The 18,448-nt window shown below is 49.2% G+C and overlaps 1 protein-coding gene across 13 annotated transcripts in view; it reads left to right on the top strand.

Annotated features, from left to right (window-relative positions):
• LOC132241508 (phospholipase A and acyltransferase 3-like) overlaps positions 1-12,862 on the top strand; it is a 189,458-nt gene extending 176,596 nt beyond the window's left edge. For 12 of the 13 annotated variants that reach the window (XM_059710340.1, XM_059710347.1, XM_059710345.1 and 9 more), the window contains 2 exons: positions 3,100-3,315; positions 12,623-12,862. In XM_059710340.1, the coding sequence (XP_059566323.1) occupies positions 3,100-3,315; positions 12,623-12,706 (300 nt within the window). In that variant the 3' untranslated portion in view covers positions 12,707-12,862. Of the gene's footprint in view, positions 1-3,099; positions 3,316-12,588 lie in introns of all 13 variants that reach the window. The other variant, XM_059710337.1, reaches the window with a different exon arrangement.
• The last annotated feature ends 5,586 nt before the right edge of the window (positions 12,863-18,448 follow it).

The following is an 18,448-nucleotide window of genomic DNA, read 5'->3' as shown; positions in this document are numbered from 1 at the left end:
AACATCGATGAGAGAGAAACATTGATCAGCTGCCTCCAGCATACCCCCTGCTGGGGATGTGCCTGCACCCAAGGTACATGCCCTTGACCGGAATCGAACCTGGGACCCTTAGTCCACAGGCCTTCCTCAATCATGTGATCAGACCTAGCAGTGGGCTCGCTTGGGCCCCTGTGCCATAGTTTGCTGACTCCTGGTCTCAGATAATTTGAAAAACCACAAACCCCTGCACACATTCTTAGCTGATATCAAACATTTAAAAATTTTAAAAACACAAGAGTTCAGAGGACGGCATATTTGGTACGTGGTACATATGTGTCTATTTTCTCCACGTCCTCGGCGTTGCACAGTTAGCTCGTGCAGTTAATGGAAAATGCCTGCCATGTCATTTAAATAGAGCAGGCATTACTGCCAACCACTCAGCCAAAGCCGACCTAATTTCATTCATTTATTTATTTTTATTTATTGTTAGTTATCATCGGAGGTTATTTTTCCATTGACTTTTAGAGAGAGTAGAAGGGAAGGGAGAGACACAGAGAGAGAAACATTGATGTGAGAGAGACAAATTGATTAGTTGCCTCCCCCCTGAGCCCCATCCAGGGCCGGGGATGAGCTTGCAACTGAGGTACATGCCCTTGACTTGAATCGAGCCTGGAACCCTTCTTTCCACTGTACCCACTGAACCAAACCCGCTAGGGCCAGACTTCGCTAATTTTAGGAAAAAAGCTGGCTATCCCTGTCCCCCCAAATCAAATGAATACATTACAGTACGTTTCCATGGGAAGTGTCTGGGGCCAGAATTCCCATCTAAAGTAACAGAGGTGGAGGGAGCCTCCCAGGGGGGGATGTGGTCTCCTGGTTCTTCCCTCGGCCGGTCTGTCTGGAAGCAGTGGGTGCCCCATCCTCGCTGGAACCTTACGCCTCGTCCAAGGCTGTAGATCCTGGTCGGTGAGGACAAAGCTCCTCTTCTGTGAGGGGAGAAGGGCTGTGGTGAAAGGGGAGGGCAGGGAACCCACTGGGAAGTGCCCCCTGGTGCCCGCGGGGACCCTGCTGTGGGGTCTCCCTCCTTTGATCTGAGGTGGGAGGCTGGCAGCCTGAGGTCAGGGCTGCCCATCATGCATCTGTGCTGGAACCCCAAGGGCCAATCTGGGGGACCCCAGTGTTTAGGGGTGGTTGGCCGTCTGCTATGCTTCCGAGGGGCTGGGGGGAGGTCTCTTCCCCTGAGCAGCTGGTCCCTGACGCCTCCCTTCTCAGCTTCCATGGCGGAAACTCGGCCTTGCCTGTCTGTCTCCCTCTTACTCCTTCCTGCTCCCTGACTCTGTCCACAGAGACTCCCTCCATCCCCCTGTGTAAACGTGTGGGCGCCCCTAGGCCGGCCCCAGCCCCTGAAACGCCTGCGGGAGAAGCGGAAGGCTGCCAGGAGAAGGGACTGGCCAGCCAACCTCTGAGCCGGGCCCCGAGTGCCTCTCAGAGCGCTTACTAACAGGGGCTGCCCCTGGGAACCCCGTCTGCCCCGGGACGGGCATGTGTGGCCTGCAGCTCAGGAGTGTCTCTCTCAAGGACCTGGGCACTTATTGGTCCTTGAGCACTCAAGGTCCAGTCATTTGAAATGTCGTCGTCCGCCCTGGCCACATGGCTCTGTTCTCGGGCATCACCCTGCGCATCAGGAGGCCGCCAGTTCAGTTCCTGGTCAGGCTCACGCCTGGGTTGCGGGCTTGACCCCGCAGGGGTGTGAGCAGGAGGCAGCCCATCTATGTGCTCTCACACGGATGCTTCTCCCTCTCCCTCCCTCTCCCTCCCTCTCTCTCAAAATCAATAAACTATTCTTAACAAAAAACATATAAAGAGATGCAGTGTCAGGAGGGCCCGGCCTCTGCCTCCACTCCAGTGGGAGGCTGGGAGCCAGGCTTCCATCCGTCCAGCTGGCTGACACCGAGCCCAACCGCACTGACGCTCACCGACCATTTTAAACTATCATTTCACGGACTCCTGACCCCAAGCCTGTCCCCCTCCGTTGCGCACCCTTTAAAACACCCGTCACCTCTGTGCCAGTCAGAGTGGAGCTCAGGAAAGCCTGTTTATCGCCGACACGTGGGAGCGTGTCTGAGTGTCTCTGAATGGAGTGGGCGGTGCGGCTTTTCCTTCCCCAGCCGCTCACATGGCGCCAAGTCACGGTCTTCCACAGAAACCTGCTCTGTGCTCTGTTTTGAGCATTTTTCCTTCCGGCGGAGGAGGCTTAGGTGGGCCTGTTAGGACACCAGGCGTCCTGGTCCCTGTCACTGGGCGTGGGGTGGCTTTGGGGAGTTCTTTCCCCTGTCCCCCCCTCAGTCTTCTCCTCTGTACAGTGGGCATCTAACACGGGTGTCAGTAGGGTTTGGGGCAGATGGAGACAATTGAGAGCCTGGGAAGCCCCGCCCAGTGTTGACGCCTGGAAAGCAGCCGCTCTCGGGGTCTTCGCCCGCTTCCCCAGCACAGCGGTGTGGGCAGGGGTGGCTCACACGGCGTTGCCAAGTGCAAGACCCTCAGGGACCATCCTGAGGTCTCCACCGCCTCATCCCTGCTGTCCGAGTATCCGCTTCCTTGTCCAGAACCCTCCCCGGTCAGCGCAGAAGCAGGTGATCTCGCTCCAGAAGCCGCTGCCCAGTCACGACATGGGACCAGCAGCTCCTCCCCCAGCGCCCACGCTGTGCCTGGGCCAGGCTCAGCTCCTGGGCCGCCCAGAACCATCCCGGCCCAGCCCTGGGTCGTGCAAGCTCACAGGGGCGTTGCTCCAACTCTGCACATGCTTCAGGCTCCCAGTGGCCAGCCCTCACCTAGACCGACCGGGCACTGCCTGTGTCCTTCCCACAGCACCCCCTGCGGCTCTCTGAGCCTTTCAGCACCCACAGGGGCACTGTCTCCCTCACACTCACAGCTCCTTCCCCACCCGTTCTCCCCCCGCCTCTTCTCCGCTCTCCTGGTGGCCTGTTGCACTGCAAACACCCACTCCTTCTGTGGTTCCATTGGAGGGGACACGGGTCTCTCCTGAGTGAAGATTCTTGGTGGGAGTGTCCGTGGCCAGGCCCCTGACCAGGAGTGTGATGCCCGTCTCTTGTGCTGTAGGTCACCGAAGCGGTCGTGGCGGGCAGCATGATGGCTGGCGGCATGATGGCTGGCAGCATGATGGCACTCCGCATGGCAGCCCGCTTTTTACCTGGTTTGTCAGTAGGCCTCGGCCTGGGCCTGGCCGTCTCGGCCCTCATTGGGTCCCTGAAGGACACAGGCGAGCAAGCAGGAAGTACAGAAAGGCCAAGGAATCATACCAGCAGCAGCCGGTTAGTATGGAGAGGACTTGCTTACCCAGAATGGGTGGGGTTGGGTTTATTGATTTTACTCTGTTTTATACTAATTTAGGCTAATTTATTTTTAATTCTTTATTAGTTAAGGTATTACAAATGTGTCCTTATCCCCCCCCTCCACTCATGCTCTCCTCCCCCTGTTGTCCATGTCCATTGGTTTGGCCTATATGCATGCATACAAGTCCTTTGGTTGATCTTGTCCCCTTGCCCCCTCCGTCCCCTACTTTCCCTCTGGGGATTAATAGACTGATCGCTGTTTCTCTGTCTTTGGATCTGTCCCTGTTCATCAATCTATGTTGTTCTCTATAATCCACAAATGAGTGAGATCATGTGGTATTTATCTTTCTCTGACTGGCTAATTTCACTTAGCATAATGCTCTCCAGTTCCATCCATGCTGTTGCAAAAGGCAAGAGTTCCTTCTTTTTTACCGCAGCGTAGTATTCCATTGTGTAGATGTACCACAGTTTTCTAATCCACTCATCTGCTGATGGGCACTTAGGCTGTTTCCAAATCTTAGCTATGGTGAGTTGTGCTGCTATGAACATAGGGGTGCATATATCCTTTCTGATTGGTGTTTCTGTTTTCTTGGGATATATTCCTAGAAGTGGGACACTGGGTCAAATGGGAGTTCCATTTTTAGGTGTGTTTTTTTGTTTTTTTCTGTTTTTTTTTAATTTTTTTTTAATATATTTTATTGATTTTTTACAGAGAGGAAGGGAGAGAGATAAAGAGTTAGAAACATCGATGAGAGAGAAACATCGATCAGCTGCCTCCTGCACATCCCCCACTGGGGATGTGCCCACAACCAAGGCACATGCCCTTGACCGGAATCGAACCTGGGACCTTTCAGTCTGCAGGCCGACGCTCTATCCACTGAGCCAAACCGGTTTCGGCCATTTTTATTTTTTTTTTTTTATTTTTTTTTTTTTATTGCTTAAAGTATTACAAAGGGTATTACATATGTGTCCATTTTTTGCCCCCGCCCTACACAGTCCCCTAGCCTCCCCTATCCCCCGGTGTCTTATGTCCATTGGTTATGCTTATATGCATGCATACAAGTCCTTTGGTTGATCTCTTACCCCCCTACCTCCTGCTCCCCCACCCTCCCCGGCCTTCCCGCTGCAGTTTGACAATCTGTTTGAGGCAGCTCTGCCTCTGTATCTATTATTGTTCAAAAGTTTATAATGGTCTCTATTATCCATGAATGAGTGAGATCATGTGGTATTTTTCCTTCATTGACTGGCTTATTTCACTTAGCATAATGCTCTCCAGTTCCATCCATGCCGTTGCAAATGGTAAGAGTTCCTTCCTTTTTAGAGCAGCATAGTATTCCATCGTGTAGATGTACCACAGTTTTCTAATCCATTCATCTACTGATGGGCACTTAGGCTGTTTCCAGATCTTAGCTATGGTGAATTGTGCTGCTATGAACATAGGGGTGCATATATCCTTTCTGATTGGTGTTTCTGGTTTCTTGGGATATATTCCTAGAAGTGGGATCACAGGGTCAAATGGGAGTTCCATTTTCAGTTTTTTGAGGAAACTCCATACTGTCTTCCATAGTGGCTACACCAGTCTGCATTCCCACCAGCAGTGCACAAGTGTTCCTTTTTCTCCACATCCTCTCCAGCACTTGTCGTTTGTTGATTTGTTGATGATAGCCAGTCTGACAGGTGTGAGATGGTACCTCATTGTTGTTTTGATTTGCATCTCTCGGATGATTAGTGACTTTGAGCATGTTTTCATATGTCTCTTGGCTTTCTGAATGTCCTCTTTTGAAAGGTGTCTATTTAGGTCCTTTGCCCATTTTTTGATTGGATTGTTTATCTTCCTTTTGTTAAGTTGTATGAGTTCCCTATAAATTTTGGAGATTAGGCCCTTATCAGATATGTCATTGGCAAATATGTTCTCCCATGCAGTGGGTCTTCTTGTTGTTTTGTTGATGGTTTCTTTTGCTGTGCAGAAGCTTTTTATTTTGATGTAGTCCCATTTGTTCATTTTTTCTTTAGTTTCAAGTGCCCTAGGAGCTGTATCAGTGAAGAAATTGTTTCAGCATATGTCTGAGATTTTGTTGCCTTTGGATTCTTCTAGAATTTTTATGGTTTCCTGTCGTACATTTAAGTCCTTTATCCATTTTGAGTTTATTTTTGTGTATGGTGTAAGTTGGTGGTCTAGTTTCATTTTCTTGCATGTATCTCTCCAATTTTCCCAACAATATTTATTGAAGAGACTATCTTGGCTCCATTGTATGTTCTTGCCTCCTTTGTCAAATATTAATTGAGCATATTGGTTCGGGCCGATTTCTGGGCCGGTTTCGGCCATTTTTAGTTTTTTGAGGAAGCTCCATACTGTTCTCCACAGTGGCTGTACCAGTCTGCATTCCCACCAGCAGTGCACGAGTGTTCCTTTTTCTCCACATCCTCGCCAGCACATGTTGTTTGTTGATTTGTTGATGATAGCCATTCTGACAGGTGTGAGATGATACCGCATTGTTGTTTTGATTTGCATCTCTCGTATAATTAGTGACTTTGAGCATGTTTTCATATGTCTTTCGGCCTTCTGTATGTCCTCTTTCGAAAGTGTCTATCTAGGTCCGTTGCCCATTTTTTGATTGGATTGTTTATCTTCCTATTGTTAAGTTTCATGAGTTCCCTATAAATGTTGGAGATTAAACCCTTATTGGTGATATCATTGGCAAATATGTTCTCCCATGTAGTGGGTCTTCTTGTTGTTTTGTTGATGGTTTCCTTTGCTGTGCAAAAGCTTTTTATTTTGATGTAGTCCCATGTGTTTATTTTCTCTTTAGTTTCCATTGCCCTAGGAGCATTATCAGAGAAGAAATTCCTTCGGCATATGTTTGCGATTTGGCTGCCTATGGATTCCTCTAGTATTTTTATGGTTTCCCATCTTACGTTTAAGTCTTTTATCCATTTTGAGTTTATTTTTGTGTATGGTGTGATTTGGTGGTCTAGTTTCATCTTTTTGCATGTATCTGTCCAATTTTCCCAACACCATTTATTGAAGAGACTGTCTTGACTCCATTGTATACTCTTGCCTCCTTTGTCGAATATTAATTGGGCATAGTGGTTTGGGTCGATTTCTGGGGTCTCTATTCTATTCCATTGGTCTATATGTTGTTCTTGTGCCAGTACCAAGCTGTTTTAAGAACAGTGGCTTTGTAATACAGTTTGATATCTGGTATTGAGATCCCACCTACTTTGTCCTTCTTTCTCAGGATTGCTGCAGCTATTCGAGGTCTTTTTTTATTACAGATGAATTTTTGGAATGTTCGTTCTAGATCTATGAAATATGCTGTTGGTAATTTAATGGGGATTGCATTGAATCTATAGATTGCTTTGGGTAATATGGACATTTTGATGATGTTTATTCTACCAGTCCATGAACACGGTATGTTCTTCCATCCGTTTATGTCTTCCTCTATCTCTTTTTTCAGTGTCCTGTAGTTTTTCACATATAAAAGTCTTTTATCTCCTTAGTTAAGTTTATTGCTAGGTATCTTAATTTTTTTGGTACAATGGTAAATGGGATTGCTTTTTTAGTCTCACTTTCTGTAAGTTCACTATTGGTGTAAAGAAATGCCATGGATTTCTTGGCATCAATTTTGTATCTTGACACATTGCCGAATTCATTTATTAAGACTAATAATTTTTTTGATGGAGTCTTTAGGGTTATCTATGTACAGTATCATGTCATCTGCAAATAAGGTCAGTTTTACTTTTCTTTTCCAATTTGGATGCCTTTTATTTCTTCTTCTTGTCTGATCGCAACTGCTAGTACTTCTAGTACTATGTTGAACAGGAGTGGTGAGAGGGGGCATCCCTGTCTTGTTCCTGTTTTTAGGGGAAATGGTTTTAGTTTTTGCCCATTGATTATGATGTTGGCTGTGGGTTTGTCATATATGGCTTTTATTATGTTGAGGTATGATCCTTCTATTCTTACCTTGCTGAGAGTTTTTATCAAGAAAGGGTGTTGAGACACTGGGGGGTAGGGGAGGCCAGGGGATTGTCAAGGGCGGGGTAAAACAAAGGACACATATGTAATACCCTTTGTAATACTTTAAGCAATAAAACAATAAAAAAAGGGTGTTGAATTTTGTCAAAAGCTTTTTCTGCATCAATTGATATGATTATGTGGATTTTTCTCTCAATTTGTTTATGTGATGTATTACGTTTATTGATTTGCGGATATTGTAGCATCCTTGCATCCCTGGAATAAATCCTACTTGGTCATGGTGTATGATCTTTCTGATGTACTGCTGGATCCGATTTGCTAAGATTTTGTTGAGGATTTTGGCATCTATGTTCATGAGGGATATTGGCCTGTAATTCTCTTTCATTGTGTTGTCTTTATCTGGTTTTGGTATTAGGGTAATGGTGGCTTCATAGAATGAGCTTGGAAGTGTTCCTTCCTCTTGAATTTTTTAGAATAGTCTGAGGAGGATAGGTTTTAGTTCTTCCTTGAATGTTTGGTAAAACTCCCCTGTGAAGCTGTCTGACCCCAGGCTTTTGTTTGCTGGAAGCTTTTTGATGACTGCTTCAATTTCTTCCATAGTTATTGGCCTATTGAGATTTTTAGATTCTTCCTGATTAAGTTTTAGAAGGTTGTATTTTTCTAGGAATATGTCCATTTCCTCCAGGTTGTCTAGTTTGTTGGAGTAGAGTTGTTCATAGAATTTTCTAACAATCCTTTGTATTTCTGTGGGGTCTGTTGTTATTTCTCCTCTTTCATTTCTGATTTTGTTTATTTGGGTCCTCTCTCTTTCTTTCTTGGTGAGCCTGGCTAGAGGTGTATCAATCTTGTTTATCCTTTCAAAAAACCAGCTCTTGGTTTTGTTGATCTTTTGTATTTTTTTGTGTGTGTCTCTATGTTGTTTATCTCCGCTCTGATCTTTGTTATTTCCTTCCTTCTGCTTACACTGGGCTTTTCTTGTTGCTCTCTTTCTAACTCTTTGAGTTGGAGAGTTAGGTCATTTATTCTCCTTGTTTCTTGTTTCTTGCAGTAGGCTTGTAGAGCTATGAACTTCCCTCTCAAGACTGCTTTCGCTGTGTCCCATAGGTTTTGGATTGTTGTTTTTTCATTGTCGTTTGTTGCCATGATGTTTTTTATTTCTTCTTTGATCTCTCTGGTAACCCAGTCATTGTTTAATAGTGTGCCATTTAGTCTCCATGTGTTTGATTTTTTTGGATTGTTTTTATTGTAGTTGATTTCCAGTTTTATGCCATTGTGGTCTGAGAAGATGCTTGATATAATTTCAATCTTCTTGAATTTGAAGAGACTGTGCCTGTGACCCAATATATGGTCTATCTTTGAAAATGACCCATGTGCTCTTGAGAAGAATGTATATTCTGTGGTTTTGTGGTGAAATGTTCTGAAGATGTCAATTAATTCCATCTGATCTAGTGAGTCAATGAGGATTGATGTTTCTTTGCTGATTTTTTGTTTAGAGGATTTGTCCAATGGTGATAATGGGGTGTTAAAGTCCCCTACTATGATTGTGTTGCTGTCAATCTCTCCCTTGACTCCTCCAGAAGATTTCTTATGTATTTGGGTGCTCCTATATTGGGTGCGTATATGTTTACCAGAGTTATTTCTTCATGTTGGATTGCTCCCTTTAGTATTATGAAGTGGCCTTCCTTATCTCTTTTAATGTCCTTCACTTTGAGATCTAATTTGTCAGATATAAGTATTGCTACCCCGGCTTTTTCCCCGCTTCCATCAGCCTGAAAAACCTTTTTCCATCCCTTCACCATCAGTCTTGTGCGTCTTTTTTTCTGAGGTGGGTTTCCTGTAGACAGCAGATATAGGGGTCATGTTTTCTTATGCATTCAGTTACCCTATGTCTTTTGATTGGGTCATTTAATCCATTTACATTTAAAGTTATTATTGATAGATACTTGTTTGTTACAATTTTTATTCTTTACCCCTGTGTTTCTTCTTTGTTTCTTATTTTTTCTTTTTACAGCAGACCCTTTAGCATTTCTTGCATTGCTGGTTTGGTGGTAATAAACTCCTGTAGTCCTTTTTTGTCTGTGAAGCTCCTGATTTCACCCTCAATTTTGATTGATAGCCTCGCTGGGTACAGTATTCTTGGATTCAGACCCTTCCTTTGCATGACTTTGTATATTTCATTCCATTCCCTTCTTGCCTGATGTGTTTCTGTTGAGAAATCAGTCACTAGTCTGATGGGGGATCCTTTGTAGGTAACTTTCTGTCTCTCTCTGGCTGCTTTTAAGATTCTTGCTTTGTCGTTGGTGTTTGCCAATTTAATATGCCTTGGCGTCAGTCTTTTGAGGTTCATTTTGTTTGGGACTCTGTGAGCTTCTTGGATTTGTGTGAGCTTTTTCTTCCCTATATCAGGGAAGTTTTCTGTCATTATTTTTTCAAACAGGTTTTCTATTCCTTGCTCAGTTTCCTCTCCCTCTGGCACCCCTATTATTTGGATGTTGTTTCGTTTCATGTTGTCTCCGAGATCTCTTAGGCTATCCTCCTGCTTTTTAATTTTTTTTCCCTAGAAGCTGCTCTGCTTGGGTATTTTTTCCTACCTTGTCTTCTAGCTCACTGATGTGGTCCTCTGCTTCTTCTAGTCTACTATTGATGCTTTCTATTGAGTTCTTTATAGCAGTGATGTCATTTTTCATTTCTTCTTGGTTTTTCTTCATTTCCTCTTGGTTCTTACACATATTGTTGAATTTGTCTTCCATTCTTTTCATCCACCTTATGGCCATTTCTCTGAATTCTTTCTCTGACAGGTTGCTTGCCTCCATTGCCTCCATTTCGTTTACTTCCTTTTCTGGTGATGCCTGTTTTTCTTTCAAATGAGAGCTGGTTCTTTGTTTCACCATGATCTCTCTTCTCCAGGTGTTTGGTTATGTAGTTCTCTCTTTGCTGCGTTGATTTAAAGGCACAAAATACAACACATCAAGTCACAACATACAAGGCCCTGGATTCAAATGTATTCATGATATTAATAACCCCCAGTAAAGGTAACTGCCCGAGCAAAGAGAATTAGGGGATAAAGAAGAAAGAAGAGAAAAGAGAAAAAGAAAAAAAAAGGAGTGCAAAAATGAGATTGGGAAAAGGGAGAAAAGAGAAAAGAGAGAGAATGAAATAGAAGAGGGGAAGAGACTATTCATATGGGGAGAAAACGCTAATAGAACCGCCACTAATCCCAACAAATTCCAGCAACAGATCCCTGGAGATGAATGCAAACTACAGACAACCACTAATATCAAGCGAGGCGAGGGAAAACAGAAGCACAAAAATAACTGTAGAAAGAAAAACAAACAAACAGAAAAATAAAAATAAAAAACAAAGCAATCTCACAAACAAGCATAAAAAAATCCAATGTACTCAACAATCAAGAAAACAATAACAAAACGACAGAGTGGGGAAAAAATTGGATAGTGAAGAAAGATAAGAGAGAGGTGTGTATGGATTTAGAGCAAGGGATTGGAAATTAGATATATAAGTAGGGTGAAATTTAGACAGAGGGTAAAAAAAGGAATAGGGAAAATCTAAAGCAGGAATAGGGTAAGAGAAACAGGACAACAAAAGGGGAAAAGTGAGGAAGAGAGTTTTGGCATAAAGGTAAAGTTGAGATAGAGAAAAATGATGCTAAAGGAATGATAAAAATAGAATGTAGAACACTAATCCCAAAATAAAATAAAGAAAAAATAAAATGACACTTTAAAAAATGGTAAAATGGTCGTAGTAATACTGGTTAAAAATAAAAATGTAGTAATTAAAGAGGTAAAATCAGGTGATGAAAAAAGAAAAAAATAGTTTCTTAATTAAAAGGTGAAAAAAGAATAAAAAATAAAAATAAAAATGTGCAGTAGTGAAGGTGCTTCAGGTCCTCTACTCTTCTTTCTGGGATGCCTTAGTCCAGAGGTCCTCAAACTTTTTAAACAGGGCCAGTTCACTGTCCCTCAGACCGTTGGAGGGCCGGACTATAGTTTAAAAAAAAACTATGAACAAATTCCTATGCACACTGCAGCGGCAAAAACACCCGGCGGGCCAGATAAATGTTTTCGGCGAGCCACATGTGGCCCGGGGGCCGTAGTTTGAGGACCCCTGCCTTAGTCCTGCCACGTATTCAGGAGAGTGTTCAGTTTCCCTGCGATACACTGTTCCTCCGTGTTGTGAACCACAGTCCTGATTTTAAGGCAGGCCGTATTTGTTTCCCAGACTGCCTTTATTTGAGTTTACAGAAGAGTCAGTTCGTGGATCAGCTCCTGGGTGGCAGTGTTTCTGGATTGACCTCTGAGGCTATAAGTCCTCTCTATCCAGCAGTTAGAATTTATTTTCTCTATTGCACTTAAAACTGGTTTGGGAGAGTCGACTGCCCTAGAGCCTGTTCTTTAATCGTTACTCCCGCTCTGTTTCCCAGGTTCCACAAAAACAACTTTCCCCTGCAGTCTCTGCGAGTGACCCCAACTGGGCAATTCCATGCACTGGGTTTAATAATCAAATGTAAAGATTTAAGGGGAAGAGAGAAAACAAGAGCCTGAGAAGTTGCGTGAATTCACAACCCTCCACCTTCCAGCTCTGTGCTCAGTCTCTTCTTTGCGTCCTCTCTCCCCTGGCACTAAGCAGCCGGCACACTGGCAAAATCCAAGGCTGCTTTTTTGCATCCAGTCCAGCTATGGGCTTATTTTTAGCATTCCCTTCTACCAGCAGCCCTGCCGGAGCCCTTCCACACTCGTGGATCACGCTGGCCCCAAGGGCTGTGGACTTTGTGGGGCGCAGATTTCACCCGTGCATGTTCCTCTCTCCAACCTGAATTGCAAACCGCACCGTTAGGCTAAATCTGACCTTTCCGTGAGGAGAGCAGGGCTCGTCTGAATTCACATAGTCTCGCTTCTTGAGATCTGTTGTTTCCGGGTTAGTAGCCGATCTCTGGATGCCGGGTCTTTGGATGTATACACTTCCAATAACAGCCACTCAGGATGGCACATTCTCCGCGGCTGAGCCAGTGCTCCGGGAGAGATTTCAGCCACAGCCTCCAACTGTCCTCTTTCTCTGGGAGTCCTCTGTCTTTCCTGGCTGCAAACTGTCTCCCAGCTGAATATCTTCTGCTTATTCAGTCTGTATGTTACCCATTTCAGCTGCTCACCCTTATCTACTCCGGGACAAGGCACAGGACACGTCTGTCTATACCTCCGCCATTTTCTTCCCCTAGACTAAATTTTTAAAAAATATGTTTTCATTGATTTTTTTTTTTTTTTTTAGAAAGAGAGAATGAAATAGAAGAGGGGAAGAAAAGATACAAAGGGGCAGGAAATATACAAAGACATCAGTGGCTGCATCCTACACGTTTCCTACTGGGGATCCAGCCTCCGGGAATTGAACCAGGGACCCCTTGGTTCGTGGATCAACAATCAACCACTGAGCCACCCAGCCAGGCCATTTAGGCTGCTTTTCATGGAGCTATAAAAGCACAGAAAGATTTCATTGGGATATACGGCCTGGTGTGAATGCTATTAAAGACACAGTTGGGCTATGTCATGGACTGAATGCGTGTGTGCCCCTCAACCCCCGCCCCATTCACATTGAAGCCCTAATCCCCAATGTGATGGTGTTTGGAGCTGGGCCTCTGGGAGGTCATGAGGCTCAGAGGAGGTCATGAGGTGGTGGCGAGGGTGCGGGGTGGGCATGATGGGGTCGGTGCCCTTACAAGACAGACCAGAGCCCTCTCTCCTCCATGAGGACATAGCGAGAAGGTGGCCATTTGCAAGCCAGGAAGAGGTTCCACCAGGAACTGCATCTGCCAGCACCTTCGCCTTGAACTTGTCCGCTTCCAGGACGGTGAGAAATGAATGTCTGTGCTGAGCCCCCAGCCGGGGGTGTGGCCATGGCAGCCGAGCTCAGTGACCGGCTCTTCCCCAGCCGCCTGCGTGCGTCCCGGCCATTCTCTGCTTTTCTCAGGTTTCCTCTCGGAGGGCGAGGGCGGGTGAGGGGCGGGAGACACTCCTGTGAGGGCCAGAGCAGGACCCATTGCCCGCCAGGCCCGGGGCGCAGCGGCTGGGATTGGGTGGGATTCTCGGCCATGAATGTGCCTCAGCCCCAGTGGCCGAGGCTCCTTTCCTCCTGCCACTCTCTCCTCCTCCCGGTTCTGGAACAATTAGTATCGTCATCTCCCCAGCGTCGCTGGTGCCCTGACTCCTCGCTCCACGGCCTTTCTTTCTGCATCAGCTCAGCAGCCTCTCTCCTCAGTGCCTGCAGCTCCTGGGTCCCCTGTTCCAGTTCCCGAGAGAGAATCTGATTGGCTCAGCTTACCGCATCCTAGCTCAGCCTCCTGATTGGCTGCTGCTGGGTCAGGTGACCACACTGAGCCAATCAGTTCTGGTGATGGGGCCAGTCACATGGTTTACACCTGACCCTGGAGGCAGAGGCAGTTTCACTTGGAGGGGACTGTGGGTGATTCTAAATCCAGGGTTTGGCACCCCTGGTCCAGGGGCACCCAGGGGAGGGGGCGGAGCTGGCACCACCCTGGGGTCCCTCCAGAGCTGCTGGGAGCCTGGGTCTGGTCCCAGGGGAGATTTCCTGCCTAGAATTAGAGCCCGGAGCTCACGTCTCCCATTAGACCCGAGTCCCCGGATTCCCCGTCTCCCACGGCTATGGGGCAGCTTTAGACCCGGAAGCGAGAAAGCCTTCTCCTGTCCCACCCGCTGGGTACTGGCCTCTCAGGGCAGCTGTGCCCTCTGACCCACAGGCAGCCTGGGAGCGAGGCCAGCATGGACCCTCCCGGACCCGCACGGAGGCGGACATTCCCCCTGGGGATCTGAGCAGGGCCCTGCTGGGCAGCAAGTACAAGTCCTTCTCCTCGTTCTTCAACCTTCTGAAGCCCGAGCTTCGTCCCCGCCTGGAGTCTGTGCACCGAGGGGATCGGGGCCCCCAGCTTTCTCCTGCCGGGAAGGTGCAGCCCAGGGGAGGGGGCACCCCAGGTCTCCAGTCAGAGTGTCAGGGCCTGTGCTGCCACCACGGAGAGTGGCCATTCAGTGGGGCCACTGGTGGCAGAGGCCAGGCGAGGAAGAGGAGAGCATGGGACCCGCCCCTTTAGAGACCACGCCCAGGGCACAGTAGGCACTAGCGGAGGGATACGCTGAGGAGGTTACATTTTATGAAAGGCTTAATTTTATTTTTAGAGAAATTTTAGGTTTATAGAGAAATGGGGAGGACGGTACATAGATTTCTCATATGCCCCTCCCCCCTCTCAGTCAAAGCCTCTCCCATTATCAGCCTCCCTGTCCAGAGCGTGTATTTTTGTTATAACGGATGAACCTACATCGGCCCATCATAACAACCCATAGACCTTAGTTTAGCCCAAGATTCGCTCTTGGCATTCTTGAATCTGGACACGTTATAATGACACCTATCTATCATTACAGTGTCACACAGGAGTTTCCCTGCCCTCAAAGCAGAGGTGACTCATTTCAATATTCAAACGGGCAGCGTGAGCCATAGCAGGACCTGGTCCTCACACTCACGCTCCCTGTTCCCAGCCTCCTAAGTGTCGTCTGCATTAGGTGGGTTTCGCTTACTATTTGCCATCCATTCTGACCGTTTTCCACTCTGTCAGTGTAGGTGACAGCGTACAGAACCTGGTCAGTGACAAGCAGATTCTTCTGATCGTGAGACGGTTCTGTCCTGAATTCACCTCCTCGTCCATCTCCCACCCATGACTCACTTCAGGGAACCAGTTCTGGATTTTGTGACCCACGGTTTCCTGACAAGGTTCCTGCCTCCCGTCCCTTCACCTCCACACCCAGTCCCCCAAGACCCCCGGTGTCCTTCCCACATGTCCCATCTGTCCATGACCCTCCTCTGGCCTCAGGGCACAGGATGCCCCTGGGCAGCCACAGCCCCTCCTGACCCTTCCCCACCCTCCTGCCCTCGCTGCCCTTGGCGCACTGGGCTGACTGAAGGCCTTGCCTTTCCCTCCCCACAGCTTCCTCTGGCCTCTGCTCCTCTGCACGCCCCCCTTCTCTCTGCCCCCAGCCCCTGCCCCATGCCCACTCCTCCTCTCCTCCCCCCAGACAGACCCCTCCTCTGAGGAGCTGCCCTGAAGGCCCAGCCTGGCTCAGCTGCCACGCTCATGGTCCCAGCCCCCGGGACCGCCACCTCCCCCCACGTGGTCATGCTCTGCTGTGGTCCCTGTGCTTATCTCACCCCCTCTGGGCTTTGGGCTCCATCAGGGGATCCTGTGTGCTCAGCCCCCCCTCCCTGCATCTCCTGAGTCCTGAGAGGGGCCTGGTGTGGAACAGGAGGGCAGGACCTGTGGGAGCAGGAGAGCTGGAGGGCCAGGGGACCAGGGCTCAGGCCAGGCAGGCCCAGAGCTGGTGTCCTTCTGGGGGAGAACAAGGACATTTCTCACTCTGAAGGGAAATGTTGGATTAAGGTGAGGGCTGGGCACTGTCCCAGGAGCAGGGCAGTGAGCTGGGGCCTGGTCTGGGGGAGGTAGTGGTTCCCAGGAGCAGTGAAGCAGGTGGACTGAGCTCTGGAGGATGCAGGCGCCTTCCCGGAATCGCCCCACTTCCTGTAAGAGCCCGCCCAGCTGGCTGCTTTCCCTGCACACCAGGCGCTGGGCCGGCCCCTCCCGGGATCCTGTGTGAGTCCGGACACCAGGGCTATTGGGTGCAGCTGTCCCTGTCTGACCCTGAGAACCGAATGGGCAGCGTCAGGCAGACACATGCCTGGCAGAAAGGAGGAGTGAGAACAGAGGGGATGGGGAGGCATGAACCCCAGCAGCAGCTGAGCCCCACAGCTACATGTCCTGCAGGCACAGGCCCCCACAGCTAAGATTTATCTGGATCAAGGTGTCATTGGTGCTGAGGTGGAGAGTCTCTGCTCTGAAGCCCTCACTAAGAATACAGAAGAGGAGGCCTATGAGTCCATAAGCTGATGAGTCCATAGCTGGGGTGAAATGGAAACAAAGAATACTCAGTTAAGATAAAAGGCAGAAGTAGAAAAAGAAGGGAATAGAGAAATCATGGGACAACTAGAAAACAACATAGAAAACAACATGTTTCTCAATAACCCCTGGGTCAAAATAGAGCCCTAAAAAAATGTTAAATTGATATTAACAAATAAATATATAATAGATAAAAATTCATGCAATGGCCCTAACCGGTTTGGCTCAGTGGATAGAGCTTCGGCCTGCGGATTGAAGGGTCCCAGGTTCGATTCTGGTCAAGGGCATGTACCTTGGTTGCAGGCACATCCCCAGTGGGGGATGTGCAGGAGGCAGCTGATCAATGTTTCTCTCTCATCGATGTTTCTGACTCTATCTCTGTCCCTTCCTCTCTGTAAGAAATCAATAAAATATATTAAAAATAACAATCCATGCGATGCAGGGACAGCAGCAGTGACCGGGAAATGTGTACCATAAATGCTTGGGGCGGGGGGGGGGGGGGGGGGGAAGTCTCCAATTACAATTCCAGCTCCATCCCAAAAAACAGGAAAGGGAAGGAGAAAACCAAGGCCAGCACAAGAAAGGAAATAACAGAGCACAGAAGCCAGTGAAGCTGAAAACACAGACAGAACAGAGAAAATCGCACAAACAAAAGCTGGGTCTTTGAAAACATCGATTATGTCAACAAACTCTTTAGAAGATGACAAAGGAACAGAGAGAAGACACTGATTACCAGGGTGGGACGGGAAGCGGGCTGTTACTGCAGAGCCTGCGGGCACCGGGGCTCCCAGGGATCCTGTGCAGCGTTACTCACACTGACATTCTGGGTGAAATGGGCCAATTGCTTGAAAAAGCACAACGCGCACACCTCAGTAAGAACAGAAACCTCACCTCTCTTCAGGGTGTTTCAGTGCAAGGAACTGCTCAGGTGCTGGTCGCACCCACAGCGGAGGCCTTGAGGGGGACGCAGTCAGGAAGGTGGGCGAGAGCCACACCCACAGGCCGGGCCCCCAGGGGGGCAGCTGCGGGAGAGGCGAGACCGCGGCTGCAGACCCACCTGAGCTCGTGGAGCCTGGACACGGGCCTCAGAGGCGGGTGTCCATGGCCCCGCAGCTGCAGCCGGGCCTGCGAGGGGCAGGCACCTACCGTGGGCGCTCGGGCCCCACTCACGGCCTCGGGGCTGGCACAGGGAGGCCCTCACCCCCAGCAGGAGGGCAGGAGGGGAGGGGAGGGCGGGCAGTGGCCCAGGTGACACCCGTGGAGGAGCATGACCTGCGGGTGGGCAGGTGGGCGCTCCGGGCCTCTCAGATGCCTTTATGGGTGAAACTCACTTGGAAACAGGGAGACGCTGCCCAGAGGCCCTTCTGCCTTCCTGGCCGGAGGACCTGTGGCCGCTGGACCCGCGAATCTGGAGCCTGTGTGGCCCAGGGAAGCCGGAGCCGGGGTCATGGGGGCCATGGGGTCATGGGGTCATGGGGGTCATGGGGTGACAGGGGTGATGGGGTCATGGGGGTCATGGGGTCATGGGGTCATGGGGTCATGGGGGTCAGGCTGGGAGAGGCGGCGCCCTCCCGCGCCCCTGCAAACAGATCTTCCTGGTGGAGGGAAGGGCTCTGCCAGGTCCCCCACTGGCTGCCCCCCTCCCGCCTGCAGTGCGGCTCCCCCTCCCTCTCCCCCTGAGGCCTGAGAGCTGGGCAGCCTCCCTGTGGCTCCAGCAAAGCCTCCTGCACAGGAGGAGGGAGGGGTGAGCGCAGCTTAGGTGCTGGCTGCCTGGCCAACAGCCACCTCCCCTGCCCGCTCCACCCAATACGCACCGCACACGCACACGCACACGCACACACACACCCATCACTCACCTCTGAGGCACGCACAGCCCTGCCCTTCATTGGGCAGCACCGGCCCCTCCGCAGAACTGGCTGAGCCCCGGGGAAGCCCCTGCCCATTGCCCAGGATGGGTTCGCCTGGAATTGGGGCGCAGCCCTGCACAGGGAAGGCGGGGCCGGGCCGCAGGGGGCTGTGGGAGAGGGTCTCCCCGCTCAGAGGAGACCAGGGAGTGACAAGCAGCTCTGATGCCCGTGGGCGGGGCCGGTGAGAACGTGCCCTGGAGGCTGCTGCCACCACAGCCACCATCGCAGCAGACGCGGGACCCACAGGATGGGAAAGCCGGGGCCCTGGTGC

Source organism: Myotis daubentonii, chromosome 9, assembly GCF_963259705.1.
Source record: "Myotis daubentonii chromosome 9, mMyoDau2.1, whole genome shotgun sequence".
NCBI classification, from domain to species: Eukaryota; Metazoa; Chordata; class Mammalia; order Chiroptera; family Vespertilionidae; genus Myotis; species Myotis daubentonii.
This window is presented reverse-complemented; position numbering and strand designations above follow the sequence as displayed.